This window comes from Chanodichthys erythropterus, chromosome 17 (genome assembly GCF_024489055.1).
Source record: "Chanodichthys erythropterus isolate Z2021 chromosome 17, ASM2448905v1, whole genome shotgun sequence".
NCBI classification, from domain to species: domain Eukaryota; kingdom Metazoa; phylum Chordata; class Actinopteri; order Cypriniformes; family Xenocyprididae; genus Chanodichthys; species Chanodichthys erythropterus.
Window position 1 is genome coordinate 26,264,798 of NC_090237.1, and position 20,769 is coordinate 26,285,566.

At 36.6% G+C, this 20,769-nt stretch overlaps 1 protein-coding gene across 2 annotated transcripts in view; it reads left to right on the forward strand.

Moving 5' to 3' along the window:
• Positions 1 to 20,769, forward strand: part of egfem1 (EGF-like and EMI domain containing 1) — an 85,693-nt gene that overhangs the window by 46,777 nt on the left and 18,147 nt on the right. For both annotated transcript variants that reach the window (XM_067365191.1, XM_067365192.1), the window contains 7 exons: positions 1,568 to 1,696; positions 1,777 to 1,911; positions 1,990 to 2,124; positions 3,325 to 3,456; positions 11,661 to 11,789; positions 17,275 to 17,403; positions 20,061 to 20,189. In XM_067365191.1, coding sequence (XP_067221292.1) covers positions 1,568 to 1,696; positions 1,777 to 1,911; positions 1,990 to 2,124; positions 3,325 to 3,456; positions 11,661 to 11,789; positions 17,275 to 17,403; positions 20,061 to 20,189 — 918 coding nt within the window. The remainder of the gene's footprint in view (positions 1 to 1,567; positions 1,697 to 1,776; positions 1,912 to 1,989; positions 2,125 to 3,324; positions 3,457 to 11,660; positions 11,790 to 17,274; positions 17,404 to 20,060; positions 20,190 to 20,769) is intronic.

Genomic DNA, 20,769 nt, shown 5'->3' on the forward strand with positions numbered 1-20,769 from the left:
ATTTACTAATACATTATTAAAATCAAGAGTTGTATTTGTTAACATTAGTCAATGCACTGTGAACGAACATGAACAAACTATGAACAGCTATATTTTTATTAACCAACATTTACAAAGATTAACAAATACAGTAACAAATGTATTGCTCATGGTTAGTTCATGTTAGTTAATACATAAACTAATGCTAACAAATGAACCTTATTGTAAAGTGTTACCGAAAATAATACTTTCATTCAGCAAGGACACATTAAATTGATCAAAAGTGACAGTAAAGACATTTATAATGTTAAAAAAAAAAATTCTAATAAATGCTTTTCTGTTTATCAAAGAATTGCAGGTTTCACAAAAATATTAAGCAGCTGTTAGTGTAACAGTTATTTTAAATTGTAATAATATTTCAATTTTACTGTTTTTACTCTATTTTTAATAATAATTGCAGCCTTGCCGAGCATAAGAGACTTTAAAAAAAAAAAAAAAAAAAAAAGATCTTACTAACCCCAAATTTGACATTGGTGGTGTATTTTTGAAAACTTTGAAAGTACAAATATTCTGTAAATTTTTTAATATAATAATACCAAAATCTTTTTATCCATTTTGTTGGCTCCTTTATTATAAGTATGATTAAAAGAAGTCACAAAAGTGAGTGTTAAAGCTGCAGTCCGTAACTTTTTTTGGTTAAAAATTATCCAAAACCAATTTTTGAGCAAGTACATAACCAGCCAGTGTTCAAAACTATCTCATTATCTTGTCTCGATCCAGAAAGATTCAATGACAATCCTTAGTGACAACTGGAGATTCACCTGTAGTCAAAAAGCAAAAGACTTCGGACTGTTGAGTGGCTACAGAAATTGAAATCTACAGGTAACGCTAATACACACTAAATACACAGTCACGCAATGCTGATGTTGTTAACAATAACAATTTGAGAACAAAGTATAACAGTAATAATAATTTGCACGGTTTGGCATGATCCGAGCTAAGCGATCATTAGATTTAATCACTAATGGCAGCGTGATTTATTGTAATGCTTTTTTCCTCAGTTGGTCAGAACAAAAGTGGCAGAAATGTTACTTACTTGTTCAGTTGATATTTTCCAGATATTGGTCATACTTTTAAGGCGTAGAGTCTGTGATTCTGAAGTTCAGTATCTACACCGGTGTGCTGACTGACAGCAAACATTAGATTCATTCGTGCTGACGTGTTGTGCCGAGGCACAACGCAAGTACAGATCACTGTTCCGCATATGACTGCAATCGCATGTTTCAAACAGAGATGGCGACAAACAGGAAAAATTGCGGACTGCAGCTTTAAATTACAAAATGTATAAATAAATGCCAAGTATCCCTCAGTAGACTAGCTGGAGCTCTTGGGTTTAAGTTCCTCATTCCTCCTTCTCTGTCTGCCCTTGGACTTTCCTTGTCTTCATCACATCATCCATCAACCACTTATCTCTGAGATTCCTCTCAGATTAGAGCTGGTCAGATAATTCTTGACATTTCTTGTGATATATTACGCTTCGTGGAAATCCAGAGAGGAATTTCACTGATGTACCGTGTGATGTCATCAGGTTGTCCGCAGGGTTTCTACGGCAGGTTCTGTCGGAGGAGGTGTAACTGCCCCAATAATGGACGCTGCCATCGTCTGTATGGGGGTTGTCTTTGCACACCCGGAAAATACGGCAAATTCTGCCACCTGCGTAAGTATTTAGTATGTTACAGTCAAAGATTGTTATTCATCTCCTTTCAGTTATTTTGAGATAGTGTTTCTCCACATTAGCATGTCCCAAATGGACCCATGGTGCGGGTTGCTCGGAGGAATGTGAATGTTTGCAGGAAAACTCTCTCTCTTGCGATCCCCTAAAAGGCACCTGCACTTGTAAACCTGGTTACCATGGCGACCACTGCCAGGCAGGTAGGTGATGTTTGTACATCCGTTTGAAACAGTTGTGTCAGAAAGGTACATGGATATATATGTTGTGTTTCTGTATAGAATGTGATGATGGTTTCTATGGCGATGGCTGCCGTGAGCGATGTAACTGCACTGATGGTGAGCCATGTGACCCTAAAACTGGAGAGTGCCAGAAGATGTGCCCACCCGGATACCATGGAGGGAAGTGCCAGCTGGGTAAGACTAGCAGACATACACAAAGTCAGCGTTCTCACCTATATAGATATCACCATACTTCCCCAGTTTTAAATATGCAAATGAGGCATTATCTAATTAAATATGCACTCATTTACATACATTCAGAGATCTGAAAACTGGATAAAGCCAGGTTTAATTTTTTTATCATTGTGTTGATGTTAGTTTCAAATGGTTTTGCTGAGTGGATTTTGAATATCTCCGTTTATCTAAATCAGAAAAGTGCTGCTAACTTTTAAATGGGACAATAATGGCTTTGCATCGCCCTCTAGTGATTGTCAGATGTCGGTGCACGCTTAATGGCTCAGTTATTTTAATAGCTCAATAATGTCTGCATCAGAGATCAACTGTGAACAATCAATCATCAGACAATATGCCCTTTTTAAAATTCCAAGCAGCAGATGCACTAAACACTCAGACATGACGACACCCTGACAGCTGTAAGTGGCGGTAATTTCAGTTCAGCTCAGTAGCTTTGTGTTAAAGAGTGAGTGAAGGAATAAATGTTTTATGTAGCAAGATTTATGCTGGACATCTCTGTTATGTTATGAAAATGATATATTAACACACACACTGTGTGTGCGTGTATATAAATGGGTTTTCCCTCTGTTCGCTGAAGAGAGAAATGAATGAATTTGGAAAGAGCGTCGTGTTTTAATAACATATTTGAAGTGTCTGTTTTAGTTATAAGTCGTTCTTGATCACTTACATACATTTTTTTAGTCTTAATGGCTTAAACAGATTGTAGTTTGGTCTTAATGCTAAAACAGGCCCTTTTATCCCATCCTCAGGGGGCGATTCTGGGTAATTGAAGTGAGGTTGAGGGAGAGCGCTTTACAGTTTCTATGTAGGACAAGAAAGAGAGAGTGAGTGAATTCAGAAAGGATAGACAGACAGTCTTGTGCCAGTTTGAACTAAGTGCTTCTGCTAGCTTGTCTATTACCTGTCACCTCATTTGAGGTGAACAAACTGTTTTCACCTCATTTTCACTGAACAAACAAAAATTGTGGTTTCTGTCTCTTTCTCAATCTTGTTTTCAGAGAGTGTGATGCTGGCTACTACCATAATAGTATTAATAAAAATAAATACCTAAATACCTACAAATTGCATATATTGCTTTCTCAAATTTCAAATGTTTATGTTTGGATTTGTTCACATTAATAACAAACATTCTCTATGCAGTGTGCGAGACAGGTTTTTGGGGCGCAGGCTGTGCCAATGTGTGCCATTGTGCCAGTAATGCAGTAACCTGTGAGGCCAGCAGTGGGCGCTGTGTGTGTGAGGATGGATACACTGGAGATCAGTGTGACAAGAGTGAGTCTGTTCTGTCTCTTTTTCATCCTCTTTCTCTCTCCTTGTTTCAGTGTTTTATTCTTTTTATTTAAATGGTACAACATGTAAACATTCAGGCACAAATGTTGAATCTGATGCTGATTAAGATGCGAATGCTGCCACCTTGTGTCGATGTAATAAAATTACTACTCATACTATTTCTACAGTATATGGCAGGGGTCTCCACTGTCCTGAAGAGCTCCAACCTCAATTAAACACACCTGAACCAGCAAATCAGTGTCTAATTAGGCAGTTTAGAAACTTCCAGGCAGGTGTGTTGAGGCAAGTTGGAGCTATACTCTGCAGGACAGTGGACCGAGTTTGGAGACCCCTGGTATGCATAAACACAGTAATGTGCACACAGTATACAACATTTAGGAAAAATAGGTTTTTCATACATACAACCTACAATATTAGGCTGAAGTAAACAAGAGAATGTGGTGTGTGAGGTACTGTATCCTACAATGCAGTGCAGTTGATTTAACCTTCCATTTACATTGTAAAAGTAATTACAGACACAGGTTAATCTATTTTTTAACATGATTTTTCAGTTGATCTGACAGCAAGAAGTATTGGCAGTGACAAATTTTGTGTTCGCAGTTTGTTGCTTCAATATTTGTAAATTATTTTTTCTCATTTCTATGGTATACTGGAAAACAATGATAAGATTTTAGAAGTTTTAAAGGCTTTTATTGGCAAAAACATTCAATATACTCTACCAGTCAAAAGTTTGGAAACATTACTATTTTTAATGTTTTTGAACGAAGACTCTTATGCTCATTAAGGCTGCATTTATTTCATAATAAATACAGAAAAAAAACGCAATAATATTGTGAAATATTATTACAATTTAAAATTATGGTTTTCTATTTTAATATACTTTAAAATTAAATTTATTTCTGTGAATGCAAAGCTGAATTGTCAGCATCATTACTCCAGTCTTCAGTGTCACATGATCCTTCAGAAATCATTCTAATATACTGATTTGATGCTCAGTTATTATCAATGTTGAAAACAGCTGTGTTGCTTAATATTTTTTTGGAACCTGTGATACTTTTTTCAGGATTCATTGATGAATAAAAGGTTAAAAAGAACAGCGTTTATTCAAAATATAAATCTTTTCTAACAATATACATCTGTACTATCACTTTTTATAAATTGAACACATCGGTGCTGAATAAAAGTATTAATTTCTTTCAAAAAAAAAAGAAAGAAAAACAATTACTGATCCCAAACTTTTGAACGGTAGTGTATATTGTTACAAAAGATTTTTATTTTAAATAAATACTGATATTTTTTAACTTTTTATTCATCAAATAATCCTGAAAAAGTATCACAGGTTATAAAATAATATTAAGCAGCACAACTGTTTCCAACATTGATAATAAATCAGCATATTAGAATGGATCATGTGACACTGAAGACTGGAGTAATGATGCTGAAAATTCAGCTTTGCATTACAGAAATAAATTATATTTTAAAGTATATTAAAATAGAAAACCATAATTTTAAATTGTAATAATATCACACAATATTATTGTTTTTTCTGTATTTATTATGAAATAAATGCAGCCTTAATGAGCATAAGAGACTTTGTTCAAAAACATTAAAAATAGTAATGTTTCCAAACTTTTGACAGGTAGTGTATATGCAAAGAGTCAATATTTACAGTGTTGACCCTTCTTCTTCAAAACCTCTGCAGTTCACACTGGCATGCTGGATTTCAGCTTCTGGCCCAAACCCTGACTGATGGCGATCCATTCTTCCCTTATTAGGGCTCAGAGATGATCACAATATGTGGACTTCTGCTTGTTCACTCACATTGAGGATTGACCACAGGTTCTCTATGGGATTAAGATCCAGGGAGTTACCTGGTCATTTCAAATGTATTGATCTCCGAGCCACTTCAATATCACTCTTGCCTTTTAACATGGTTCTCCATCATGCTGGAAAATGCGTGGTTCACCACCAAATTGCTCCTCCTGAGTCGTTGGGAGAATTTCCTCTTGTTGGACGATACCATTCTTTATTCATGGCAGTGTTTTTGGGCAGCATTGTGTTAGAGCCACAACTTTGGATGACAAGCAACACATGGATGGTCTCAGGATGTTTCACTGTTGGCACAATACAGGCCTCACGGTAGCATTTACCTTTTCTTTTCTGGACAATCGATTTTCCAAATGTCCCAAACAGTTGGTAGTGGGCTTCATCAGAGAAAATAACTTTGCACCGGTCTTCTGCTGTTCAATTCTTGTACTTCCTGCAGAATTCCAGTCTGTCCTTTATGTTTTTCTTGGAGAGAAGTGGCTTCTTTGTTGCTCTTCTTGACACCAGGTCATTGTCCAAAAGTCTTGGCCTCACTGTGCGTACAGATATTAAGCGAGCTCTGCACCGGTGATGACATGATTCCATAGCCGAGGAGACAGTTCTGGTGCTTGCTGGACATTCTGGGACGTCCTGAAGTCGTCTTTACTGCAGTTGAACCTCCAAAGTCTCTTTCAGGCAAGTCACTTCACTCGGCGGCCATCTTTGAAACGTCTCTCGGGCAGCTATTTTGGTCATGCAAGTGCATCTTTTATTTTTTAGAATGAGGAAACATCAACTTCTCCAAAGCTCACCAAGCTTGTGATTAAATTTCATATTTAAAATCACCAATGAAATCTGACAACAACTGTAAATGTCATAAAGAACCATAAATGTGGTTTCTATGCTCAAATAGTGTTAAAAAAGCTTATTTTTCAGGCTAGAGCAGCCTGCATTGCATTTATTCAAACTTCAACTGATCACGCTACACCATAATCTAGAAACAATTTGAATCAACACCACAACAACTGAAGCAGCAAACTTTGCAATACACAAAATGTTTACACAAAATTTAGAAAAAATAACTTTTAAAAATAACTTTTTTTTTATTATCAAACTGGTAACTGCACCACCCACATTCAACATAAGGAGGTCATGTGACAAGTGATCTGAAATGTTTACCAAAATATCCTTTAAAAATAGTGTGCAGTATATACTGTGCAGCATTTGGTAAGTATTGCAGTGCTGTTTATATACTATTATAGAATTTGTTAATGTTTTGAATTATATACAGGTGCTGGTCATATAATTAGAATATCATCAAAAAGTTGATTTATTTCACTAATTCCATTCAAAAAGTGAAACTTGTATATAGGGATGTCCCGATCACGTTTTTTTGCCCTCGAGTCCGAGTCCGAGTCATTTGATTTTGAGTATCTGCCGATACCGAGTCCCGATCCGATACTTAATAGCATACATAAAAAAGAATAAAGAAGAGCGAAAAAACAGATCCAGGAACAGTGCTTTTCAGGTTTTTCAGGTATTCAGTTTTCACATAGTAATCAAATATAAAATATCACTGCATATTATCTTTACTGTATAAAATAAATAAAGATTAATCATTATTGAAGTTACAAGTTTCTTTGTTTTTTGTTGTTTGATTTAACATTAAATACAGGCAGCACGAATAGTTGTTTTCCCTTTAAGACATGCACGATCCCGTACATATAGCTACTGTTCCACATGCGCTGTCTTTCTCGACTAATATACGTTCACTTAAGACATTACCGACTATGTTTGCTAGGATACTCGCTAGGACGGGCATGTTGACATAATTTTTGTATGAATGTGGCCGCCGAAGCGCAAGACTTGAAAGAGAACTCAGTATTTGCCGCTGACTGAAATAAGCGTGTGCGCGCTTCGGATGAGCGCACACAAATCTTCTCACAGCGCGTGCGAGTTCTCTTTCGCGTCTTGTTCTTTAAGGTTTAAATCAGCAAGGCTTAAATGAGTTAGTTTAAACACAGATAGCAACGTGTGCTGTTCAGGTCTCACCTGCGCTCGCGCGCTATCAACACCCGGGTGATGACGGCGTAAATGACTGAACATTAGAGCAGACGGCACTCGCAGTTAACAGTTTACAAAGAGTGACTGTTTTGTCCACGCTTTCTGATTATCGTTGTTGTAACGTTTTGTGCATCCATCGACTGAAACATACATTATCTGAACTCTGTCTGTTTTCCACGTTGCTATTTTAAACAAACCATATAACCAATAGATGCGTCGTCATTCGAGATGGACCGCAGTGCAAGTGCGGTCCGTAAGTGGAGAACCGTCCTAATCAGTGGTGTAGTCTACGTGATACGCAAGTATACGCCGTATACCCACTAGGAAAGGTTAAGGATTTCCGTATACACACTGAAAAAAGCACGGGGATACGTAACCATCCAATAAATCACAATAAGATTTGTGGTTTGTTGCTTTTGACATGAAACAAAGTCTCATATTTCAAATTCTGCCCATTTTACTACGTAATAAAAAAAAACTAATACCGTTTCGGCGCTCTTTAATGTGTCGTGACCGCTGTATCGCCTCATCAGTTCAAGAGAAGCGGCAGCGTGAAGCGCACGTGAACTGGTTCTCTCTTCCGCTTTAATACCAGTTACAGCGCGAAATAAACATGAATTAACTTCTGAAGGTATGATAAAGGATACAGTTCAACTTACTGAGATCCGTATCATGTTTCGTGTATTCGCGTAATCAGTGTTTCAACCGCGGAAAGACGTTACAGCTTGTAAACAATGCCACGTAACGTCACATTTAGGCTAACGTTACCTCAGTACAAACATATTCAGTGACCATAAACTCATTAGTCAGCTAGAAAAATGAACTCTAGAGAGGAGCATTTAGCTAAATATATGCACCATATTACATTATAATTTTTAATGTTCTTCAATAGCCTATATAGCCTAATGCATGTTTGAATAAAGTTGACAGCCACCATTTAAATGTTTTATATTTCAAAAAACGAATTGGAGTACAAATTATTTTAAAGTGAGCTATTATAACTTTATTATTACAAAAAATTCCTTAAGTGTAGTTTAAGTTCGTATGCAAATCAGTTCATTTTAACCTTCAATATTAATGTAGTAACTGATTCCCATGTATATTTTACAGCATTAGTTGAGATATTTTTTTTTCTTGAGGAAATTTGCCATATACTGACCTGATATACAGTATATCCAAAATAACTGATATTGAATCGGATTTCAAGTTAGTGAATTGAAATGCATAACTATGATGACAGACTGGCAAGAAATGGTGCAAAACAGTCCAAGCAGGGTGATATTGTGACATGCTGATAATCCTCATCTTTCCATTATTGTTACACTCTAAAAATGCTGGGTTAAAAGCAACCCAAGTTGGGTTGAGAATGGACAAACCAAATGATTGGGTTGTTTTAACCCAGCACTTGGGTTGTTTGCCCAACGTTCTGGGCAGTTTTATTTAACTCAACTATTGTTTATAAATGACTGTGGCTGGTCAAAATGAACCCAAAATAGGTTGGAAATTAAAAATCAGACAATTACTAGAGGCAACAATAATAATCAAAAGGTGATTATTAATAAACAATTTAATAAATGTTTATTGTTGAATTATTATATTTTAAATAATTTATTATATTCCCAACATATTTTGGGTTCATTTTAAGCAAGCAATACAGCAATTTTTACACAATAGTTGGGTTAAATAAAACTTCCCAGCAAGTTGGGCAAACATTTAACCCAATCGCTGGGTTTGTCCATTTTCAACCCAACTTGGGTTGTTTTTAACCCAGCATTTTGTAATAATAGTTGCAACTTTAACTCTTAAATGTGCATTGAAACTTGCCAGCTGATGATCCAGAGACCATATTCATATACCATCTAAGGCTAAATGTAGATCTTAACTGGTTTAGTTAGATGGTGATTGACACTAAACAGTAGAAAATCAGTCCAGAGCTGTTAATGTCATTGGCTGTTAAAGTCTTGTGTTGATTTATAATAAATTGACATGTTGATAACACACACATAAACAGTCTTTCAGAATGCCCTCAATTTCATGTAGCCTAGATCAGATACATACTATATGCATTAGCGGGTGTGGTGGTGCTTATGGGGGCGCGTGAGTATGAGGTTGTGAGGGAAAAATCACAGTATACTCACTACAAAAAACTAGACTACACCACTGGTCCTAATACATATATATCCGAGTCCTGATCGGGAGGTAATGTCCGATTCCGATCGAGTCTGAAACGACATGATCGGGCCCGATTTCCGATCATGTGTTCGGATCTGGACATCCCTACTTGTATATTATATTCATTCATTACACACAGATTGATATATTTCAAATGTTTATTTCTTTTAATTTTGATGATTATAACTGACAACTAAGGAAAATCCCAAATTCAGTATCTCAGAAAATTAGAATATTGTGAAAAGGTTCAATATTGGAGACACCTGGTGCCACATTCTAATCAGCTAATTAACTCAAAACACCTGCAAAGGCCTTTAAATTATCTCTCAGTCTAGTTCTGTAGGCTACACAATCATAGGGAAGACTGCTGACTTGACAGTTGTCCAAAAGACGACCATTGACACCTTGCACAAGGAGGGCAAGACACAAAAGGTCATTGCAAAAGAGGCTGGCTGTTCACAGAGCTCTGTGTCAAAGCACATTAATAGAGAGGCGAAGGGAAGGAAAAAATGTGGTAGAAAAAAGCGTACAAGCAATAGGGATAACCACACCCTGGAGAGGATTGTGAAACAAAACCCATTCAAAAATGTGGGGGAGATTCACAAACAGTGGACTGCAGCTGGAGTCAGTGCTTCAAGAACCACTACGCACAGACGTATGCAAGACATGAGTTTCAGCTGTCGCATTCCTTGTGTCAAGCCACTCTTGAACAACAGACAGCGTCAGAAGCGTCTAAAGACAAAAAGGACTGGACTTCTGCTGAGTGGTCCAAAGTTATGTTCTCTGATGAAAGTAAATTTTGCATTTCCTTTGGAAATCAGGGTCCCAGAGTCTGGAGGAAGAGAGGAGAGGCACACAATCCACGTCGCTTGAGGGCCAGTGTAAAGTTTCCACAGTCAGTGATGGTTTGGGGTGCCATGACATCTGCTGGTGTTGGTCCACTGTGTTTTCTGAGGCCCAAGGTCAACACAGACGTATACCAGGAAGTTTTAGAGCACTTCATGCTTCCTGCTGCTGACCAACTTTATGGAGATGCAGATTTCATTTTCCAACAGGACTTGGCACCTGCACACAGTGCCAAAACTACCAGTACCTGGTTTAAGGACCATGGTATCCCTGTTCTTAATTGGCCAGCAAACTCGCCTGACCTTAACTCCATAGAAAATCTATGGGGTATTGTGAAGAGGAAGATGCGATATGCCAGACCCAACAATGCAGAAGAGCTGAAGGCCACTATCAGAGCAACCTGGGCTCTCATAACACCTGAGCAGTGCCACAGACTGATCGACTCCATGCCACGCCACATTGCTGCAGTAATTCAGGCTAAAGGAGCCCCAACTAAGTATTGAGTGCTGTACATGCTCATACTTTTCATGTTCATACTTTTCAGTTGACCAAGATTTCTAAAAATCCTTTCTTTGTATTAGTCTTAAGTAATATTCTAATTTTCTGAGATACTGAGTTTGGGATTTTCCTTGGGTGTCAGTTCTAATCATCAAAATGAAAAGAAATAAACATTTGAAATATATCAGTCTGTGTGTAATGAATGAATATAATATACAAGTTTAACTTTTTGAATGGAATTAGTGAAATAAATAAACTTTTTGATGATATTCTAATTATATGACCAGCACCTGTACAGCTCTCATTTTAATCTTAGTTTAGTAACACTTTAGTTTAGGGTCCAATTCTGGCTATGAACTAGTTGCTCATTGGCATGTACAGTATAATACTAGGATATTGGCTGTTTATTAGTACTTATAAAGCACATATTAATGCCTTATTCTGCATGACCATATTCTACATCCCTTAATCCTACCCAATTTAACAACTACCTTATTAACTATTAATAAACAGCAATTAGGAGTTTGAGGCAAAAGTCATAGTTAATAGTGAGAATTATTTTAGAACCCTAAAATAAAGTGTGAGACCCTTAGTTTAAGTTTGAGCAATTTGATGTGCTTTTTTCAATTAATAGTTTTTTGTTATCTTCAAGTTTTTGAAATTAAGTTTTAGATTTAGTTAATAACATGACTGAAGTACTGAGCTAGTCTGAACACAGCCATAGTGAATACATAATTTTCACTTATGTAAGTTCTGTTCTTGTGTCCTAAATCTGCATTTCTATTGATGCTTTGTGTCAGAGTGTCCGGAGGGCCAGTATGGAGCCGAGTGTAACCGAGTGTGTGAGTGTGAGAATGGAGCCGAATGTGACCACGTCAGCGGAGCTTGTATCTGTACCGCCGGCTGGGTGGGATCACATTGTGAAAAGAGTGAGTAACAAACAAATGCATTCAAATTCAGAAAGATTTACATATACAAACCACACATATCACATTTACGTAATCAGCAGAGTTGTCAGTATAATGATTGTCAATGCATATTATTTTGTATTTTCCTGGCCATTTATCTTTCTCCACCGTAAAGAGTGTTTTCATACCCCTAATGCACTGGGGCCTCTTCTTCACCAGAGAAACAGGAAGTCTCAATCAGTCTTAGAGGGCAACCCACCCATCATGCAATCTGAGTGTGTGTCTGTGTGTAAAATGGAATGTTTTTGATTCCCGTACGCTCATTGAAACACTCACTCATCACACACAGTTTAGTTTGTTTAGTGTGTCATAATGACATCAATGCTGGAAACTAAAATCACATGTTTCAAAATATCTAGTTAATAAGAGCTAGAAGCAGGTAAGAAGGCTTTGTCCTCCATGACCTGTCGTTTCTGCCTTCTAGTGGTTAATCTGAGCAACTGACAAAACATCTCACAAACATACACACACAGACACACCCTGCTGGATCCATGACAGCATCCTCTGCTTAATGAGACAGCCACATCCAGCTGGTGCACTTTATGAGGAAACCACAATGCACAGACATACACACAGTGCCAAACATAGACTCCGACTCCTATCTTAGCTGAAAAAAAAAAAGCAAAACCCCACCACATGTAAAACACACTCACACATACAAGATGCCAGACAGGCAAACGGGCTCATACCTTAAAGGGTTCCATGCATTTGTTTTTGCACTGGTTTTCAGCACCGCACAGCCTACCACTGAATCTATGGCAGAGTTTGCAGCCTATATTGAATGTGGTGAGATAAAAGATTTGTACCTCAAAATAATGCCAAGAAAACAACTATTGAGTTGTCCTCGGAATGAAAGAAATAACGACTCATATGAACTGATATGAATGACTCATATGAACACATTTTAGTGAATCTCAACCAGTGTAGTCTGATTCATGAACAAATGACTATTTAAACCAGATCATCTAGTAACATCCTGTAGATGTTTTTAAACTTACGATTTTAGTTTCCTGCATTGATTTCATTATGACACATTATGAAAACGTTGTTTGTGTGTTTCTGTGTTGCTCAACTGTGTGTGATGATTGTTTCAATGAGCAAACAGGAATCAATTACATTCCATTTTTCCAAATATACAAGGCACAATGATTCACGAATCGAGCCAATCCTTTTTTAGAGAATAAAAAACATATAGTGCAACCAGTGTAGTGTGATTCATGAGCAAATGACACTTTTAAACTAGTTATTTTTTAATGGATCGAAAATATGTAGCAAAACTGGTGTAGTCCTATTCACAAAGAAATTACTCTTTTTAACCGGTACTTTTTAGTGAATCAAGCACATACAGCTCAATCAGTGTAGTCTGATTCACAAACAAATGACTCTTTTAAACCTGTTCTTTTTTAGTGAATCAAAAACATAAAGCTCAATCAGTGTAGTCTGATTCACGAACAAATGACTCTTTTAAACCTGTTCTTTTTTAGTGAATCAGAAACATACAGCTCAATCAGTGTAGTCTGATTCACGAACAAATGACTCTTTTAAACCTGTTCTTTTTTAGTGAATCAGAAACATACAGCTCAATCTGTGTAGTCTGATTCATGAACAAATGACTCCTTTAAACCTGTTCTTTTTTAGTGAATCAGAAACATACAGCTCAATCAGTGTAGTCTGATTCACGAACAAATGACTCTTTTAAACCTGTTCTTTTTTAGTGAATCAGAAACATACAGCTCAATCAGTGTAGTCTGATTCACGAACAAATGACTCTTTTAAACCTGTTCTTTTTTAAGTGACTCAATAACATACAGCTCAATCAGTGTAGTCTGATTCACAAACAAATGACTCTTTTAAACTTGTTCTTTTTTAGTGAATCAAAAACATAAAGCTCAATCAGTGTAGTCTGATTCACGAACAAATGACTCTTTTAAACCTGTTCTTTTTTAGTGAATCAGAAACATACAGCTCAATCAGTGTAGTCTGATTCACGAAGAAATGACTCTTTTAAACCTGTTCTTTTTTAGTGAATCAGAAACATACAGCTCAATCTGTGTAGTCTGATTCATGAACAAATGACTCTTTTAAACCTGTTCTTTTTTAGTGAATCAGAAACATACAGCTCAATCAGTGTAGTCTGATTCACGAACAAATGACTCTTTTAAACCTGTTCTTTTTATGTGAATCAGAAACATACAGCTCAATCAGTGTAGTCTGATTCACGAACAAATGACTCTTTTAAACCTGTTCTTTTTTAAGTGACTCAATAACATACAGCTCAATCAGTGTAGTCTGATTCACAAACAAATGACTCTTTTAAATCTCAAAAAGTCTGTAGAGAAAGGACGTAAGCCCAAATAACTTCTTGTATCCATGTGATGTGGTTGAAGGTGCAGCGAACTATGATTCATATGACCAGGGCACAGAATGGATCTAGATTCTGTACAGCAGGAGAAAATAGTAGACCTGTCTAAAATCAATTGAAAGCCAACAAAGGAGATTTAGACAGGGCAAAACCAGGTCTTTAAGACCATTAGTGTTCCATCTCCATCTGTATCAACTCCACCATCATAGATTTAGACGCATAAAAGCAGATTGTTTTGGTTTATAGTGGACTTTTACATTCACGGATTTCATCTTTAATAAATCAGGCCCTGACTACAGAGATCAAGTCTCCGTAGGCCCACAATTCCACCCGTCCGTTTTGGGACGTTTTCAACTCGGTAGTTCATCTGGATGTAGCCAGCAGTTCCACTCATGTTCCATAGGCTCAGATGTCTTCCATGCTTCTTAATCATACAAACCGACTGAATAACAGCAGACTCGCACACACATGTGGCGGGTCTTTAGCGAGCTCTTGAGTGCTATCATCGGTCTCCATCTCTGAGGGCCTCAGCCGTGAAACACATTTTACCGGCTGCAGCCCGATCACAACCATCCGCTGCCGTTACACACTCACGCACACGCGCTTTACAAGATCTTATCAGGCTGATGGAGTACAAGACCGATCTTTTGTGATCGCGTGTGTCTGCGAGCCATATGCGCCACGATTGTATGGATGTCTGTCTACACTTGTGTTCATACAGGGGGATTGTGATTTCATTTGCTTGTGTGAGTGTGTGTGTGAATGAAAGGCAGTAGAGTGGAATCTGTGCAAAGTTTTTTGTCTTGTTGAATATTTTTTTTAGAATAACTAAATTAACTTTTTTATTATTTTATTTTATTTTATTTTATTTTATTTTATTTTATTTTATTTTATTTTATTTTATTTTATTTTATTTTATTTTATTTTGAGAAACCCTGGCCAAGAAACTGCTCCATTAAAGGTGCCCTAGATTCAAAAATTGAATTTATCTTGGCATAGTTGAATAACAAGAGTTCAGTACATGGAAATGACATACAGTGAGTCTCAAACTCCATTGATTCCTCCTTCTTATATAAATCTCATTTGTTTAAAAGACCTCCGAAGAACAGGCGAATCTCTGTTACGTAACAGTCGGGATCATTAATATGTACGCCCCCAATATTTCCATATGCCAGCCCATGATCGAGGCATTACACAACGGCAGGATGTCTGGTGTGCACAGCTGAATCATCAGACTAGGTAAGCAAGCAAGGACAATGGCGAAAAATGGCAGATGGAGCAATAATAACTGACATGATCCATGATAACATGATATTTTTAGTGATATTTGTAAATTGTCTTTCTAAATGTTTCGTTAGCATGTTGCTAATGTACTGTTAAATGTGGTTAAAGTTACCATCGTTTCTTACTGTATTCACGGAGACAAGACTGTCGTTATTTTCATTATTAAACACTCGCAGTCTGTATAATTCATAAACACAACTTCATTCTTTATAAATCTCTCCAACAGTGTGTAATGTTAGCTTTAGCCACGGAGCATCAAACTCATTCAGAATCAAATGTAAACATCCAAATAAATACAATACTCACATGACCCGAAGCATGCATGCAGTATGCATGACGAACATTTTGTAAAGATCCATTTGAGGGTTATATTAGCTGTGTGAACCATGTAAATGCACTGTATTATAGAGTCGCGAGCTCGATGGGCAGGGAGCACAAGATTTAAAGGGCCAGCAGCCCCTGAATCGGTGCATAGTTAATGATGCCCCAAAATAGGCAGTTAAAAAAATTAATTAAAAAAAATCTATGGGGTATTTTGAGCTGAAACTTCACAGACACATTCAGGGGACACCTTGGACTTATATTACATCTTTTAAAAAAAACGTTCTACGGCACCTTTAAAGCATTAAAGGGCTAGTTCACCCAAAAATTACATTTCTGTCAAACCCGCATAATCTTCGTTCATCTTCGGAACCCAAATTAAGATATTTTTGATGAAATCCGTTTTTTTTAATCTCCCATAGGAAGCAACAAAATTACCACATTTAAGGTCCAGAAAAGTAGTAAAAACATGGTTAAAATAGTCAGTGTGACTACAGTGGTTCCACCTCAATGTTATGAAGCGATGAGAATACTTTGTGCACAAAAACAAAGAAAAAATAACAACTTTATTCAACAATTTTTCATACGTAGTGCTGCTCACTTGAACAGAAAACACGGAAGCTCTGCACTTGTTCACTGCGTCAACAGCATAGGAGACTGACAGGGAAGAGGAAAATTTGTCATTTTTGTTTTGTTTTGTTTTTGCGCGCAAAAAGTATTCTTGTTGCTTCATAACATTTAAGGTTGAACCACTGTAGTCACTATTTTAACAATGTCTTAAGTAGCTTTCTGGACCTTGAATGTGGTAATTTCATTGCATTCTATGGGAGATAAAAAGCCTCTCAGATTTCATCAAAAATATCTTAATTTGGAACTGGTCTCACAGGTTTGGAACGACATGAGGGTGAATAATTAATGACATAATTTTTATTTTTGGGTGAACTAACCCTTTAAACCCCATTTTGGCCAGGTGCACTACATTTTTTTTATGGGACTTTTGCATGAAGTGTGATGAAAACCTGTGGAAAAAATAGCAGTTCAGGGAATATTTGCACAGGAGGCATATTTCCGTACCCAGACAGTGAACCTGTGTGCTCAGCAGGTGTTCTAGTTTCCTAGAAATGTCTGTCTATCTGTCTTCCTCACACACACGTTGACTTTGTTGTGGTGAGGATGTGCCGCACATGTGGCGAATGAGATCATGCAATCAATGCTGATGAGAGCAATTCACACGCTGAGCATTCGGTAGGTAATGAGACATGAAAAAGAGAGATGAGCAGGACGAAGGGATGAAAAATGGATACGTCCACATGGATACTAGTAAAACAGTAACCTAATTATAATCGAATCAGAATGCTGACACTCTGTTGGCTCTTTGTTGCCTCTGGGGGGGATCTGTGAGCATGACTTTCCAATGATGTACCGCACATTATAACACACACACAGACGCTGCTGACTCAAATCTCCTCTCCTCCATAGGATGTCCTGTTGGGTTTTACGGGCAGGACTGTGCGCAGATGTGCCAGTGCGGGAATGAGGCCCAGTGTCACCACATCACAGGCGCCTGCCGCTGCACCCCTGGCTGGGCACCGCCGCAATGCATTCTGGGTAAGCCGCCCACATCATTAAAACGGGGTGTGATTGGAGGCTCATCTCCGGCTGAACGCCGCATCCTCGCACTGAAATAACCCTACCCTGGATCGCTCATCCAAACACAGTTTATCAGCTCGCAGAGGCAGTCGATGCAGTTTTTAAAGTGCGTGTGCATGCGTGTGTGTGTGTGTGTGTGTGTGTGTATAAAGAGAGGGTAAAGCTTCCCGTAGGGCTGCAGAAAGGTTAAATGCATCCATGTTTTTAATCGCCATAGGATGCTTTTAAAAATGTCTCATCTGTGTATGTTTGTGTTTACTGTGATGCTTTTTAGAAGTGTTCCGCTTGTGTGTCTGTCAGTATTTTATTAGGGTAAGATGCTTTTTTTAAGAGAGTTCTGCGGCACATTGGTTTAGTACCATCCGTCTTCTCATGCGATCTCCCGTCAGTAGTTTAATAGATCAGGGGCCCAATAAAGATTTATCTCTCTTTCTCTTTCACTCTCCCTCTCTTTTTAATGAAGTGAGGTTTGTGTTAAAGATCCCTCTCTCAGATGTTTTATTTTTACGTCTGGCTTTCCCATGACATGTTTTGCAGGGCAATCTCGACTGTGATGAAACCTCTCTGGAGACGAGTGATGTTATTAGTTAGTTTTGTGGCCCTCTTTTAAAAGAGTGCAAATCGTAAATCATTATTTAGATTTGCATCTGCTTTTTTTAGTTTATTATTATTTTTTAGTTTCGCAGTAACGTAATGTCATGCCAGTTGTGTCTGCTAAAGCAAGTGTGTTCAGGCTATATACAACTCACTGATAGGCATCAAATTAAGTGTTTATAAAGTAGTGTGTTCTTCATACCTCGTACAAGTTTTTTACTTTTCTTTTTTTGTTTATAATAATGTTTAATTTAGTCTTTTTAAAGGTTTAGTTCACCCAAAAATTCTGTCATTAATTACTCACCCTCATGTCGTTCCAGATCCGTAAGACCTTCGTTCATCTTCAGAACACAAATTAAGATATTTTTGATAAAATCCGATGGCTCATTGAGGCCTTCATTGCCAGCAAGTTAATTAACACTTTCAGTGTCCAGAAAGCTACTAAAAACATATTTAAAACAGTTCATGTGACTACAGTGGTTCAACCTTAATGTTATGAAGCGACGAGAACTTTTTGTGCGCCAAAAAAACTAAATAATGACTTTATTCAACAATATCTAGTGATGGGTGATTTCAAAACACTGCTTCATGAAGCTTTACGAATCTTTTGTTTCGAATCAGAGGTTCATCTTTAATGTCTGCTTTAAAAATAGTAAGCAGTCAGTTGTTTTTAGGTTTAGAATGTAATCTTTCTATTTTAACCCTTTTTTGTTTATAATGTACAGCATAAACTACATAGATACATTCACTATATTTGCTTTATATTACACATTGTTTTGGACATCATTGGGCAGGATGTGGAATAACATTGTTTAAAATAATGGATTGATTTTTTTTTATTAGGAGTGCAAAACTTACAACATAGGGTGAACACAAAACACAACAACAAAACACAAAAAACAACAATAAAACAGCAGTGATACCAACAGCAATGAAAAATAAGCAAAAATTACAAATAACAGTAGTAATAGTAGAAGTATTTAAATAGTAATAGTATGTATGATAATAATGATAATATTTTGAGGTGACAGCAACAGTAATAATAATAACAGTAATAATAACAATAATGATACTAAAGATGGTGATGATAAGTTGTGTTGACGGCAATAGTTATATCAATAATAATAGATAACATTGATAATGATAATAATAACAGTAGTGGTACTAATACTAAAGATGGTGATGATAATATCTGTTGACGGAAAATGTAAAATCAATAATAATAATAATAATAACAACAACATTTGTATCAATAATAATAGCAACAGTAAAAATAATAGTAATAATAGTAATACTAAAATTAAAATTAAGATTCAATTTTTTCTTAACGAATAATAATTTTAAGACTTTTCATCCAATTAACCGATTAATCGAAAAAATAATCGACAGTGATCAATTATCAAAATAATCATTACTTGCAGCTGTTAAAAAGACGAGAAGTTTAATGTTAGTTTTTTCTTTTATTCAGCAAAGATGCAATGTTTTATGTTGCAAGTAAATGCTGTTCCTTTGAACTTTTATTTTTGATTTTTCAATGATTTCTGAAGGATCATGTGACACTGAAAACTGGAGTAATGATGCTGAAAATACAGCTTTACCATCACAGAAATAAATTACATTTTAAAATATATTCAAATAGAAATCAGTTATTTTAAATTGTAATAATATTTCATAATATTGCTGTTTTTACTGTATTTTTTTATTAAATAAATGCAGCCTTGGTGAGTATAAGAGATGATAAATCTTATCAACCCTAAACTTTTGAACTGTAGTGTATTAGTAGCTGATTTACAATCAAATGTGAATATGAATAAAAATAAATAGTTCTGTGACATATCTATTTAAATCAACATACTAATAGTTTACATTTGCTGTATTTGGAACATCTAGAATAGAACATCTGTTTCTTCACTGAATATATTATATATATGTATATATATATATATATATATATATATGAGTGAATGAAAACATACAAACGTTTTTAAAAGTTTGGTTTGTTTCATGTGTTTGTATTGTAGCTTGTCCAGCGGGTACATTTGGTCCCAACTGCAGTCAGTCATGTGACTGTCACAATGGAGGGTCATGTGACCCAGTGAGTGGCCAGTGCCAGTGCACACCTGGGTGGACAGGAACCAACTGCCAACAGAGTGAGTTAAAACACGCACACAAACACACACATATGTTGGGTTTTCATGTTATATGGGGATTTTCCATAGACATAATGATTTTTATGCTGTACAAACTGTATATTCTATCCCCTGCCCTTAACCCCATCCCTAAACCTACCCATTTTTACATTTTCAAAAAATGTTTTTTAAGCTGTTTTCCTCATCCGGCCCAAAAAAAGTCCCCAAAAGGTCAAAAATTACTGGTATTACTATCGATCTGGTCCCTATAATGTTCGAAATACCACACACACACACACAAATCTAAAACTCATATTTAATGTATTATTGTTGAATATGTACACAAATACACAGTCTTTACGCACATGCTTCAATACCCCAAGACCCTATATACTCATAAACACATCTGTCTCTCTCTCACAGACTCACTCAAGAGTGCTTTATTTGGCTGTAGTTAGTAAGATGTAAGTGATTATGGTGATTTATAGTGAGGAGTTTGTAAGCACTGATAGCCGCGATTCACATGTCATCACACAAATTACTGTATTCTGTCTCCATTACACACTGGAATGTTCACATGGGTGAACGCGGGCCGCTCACT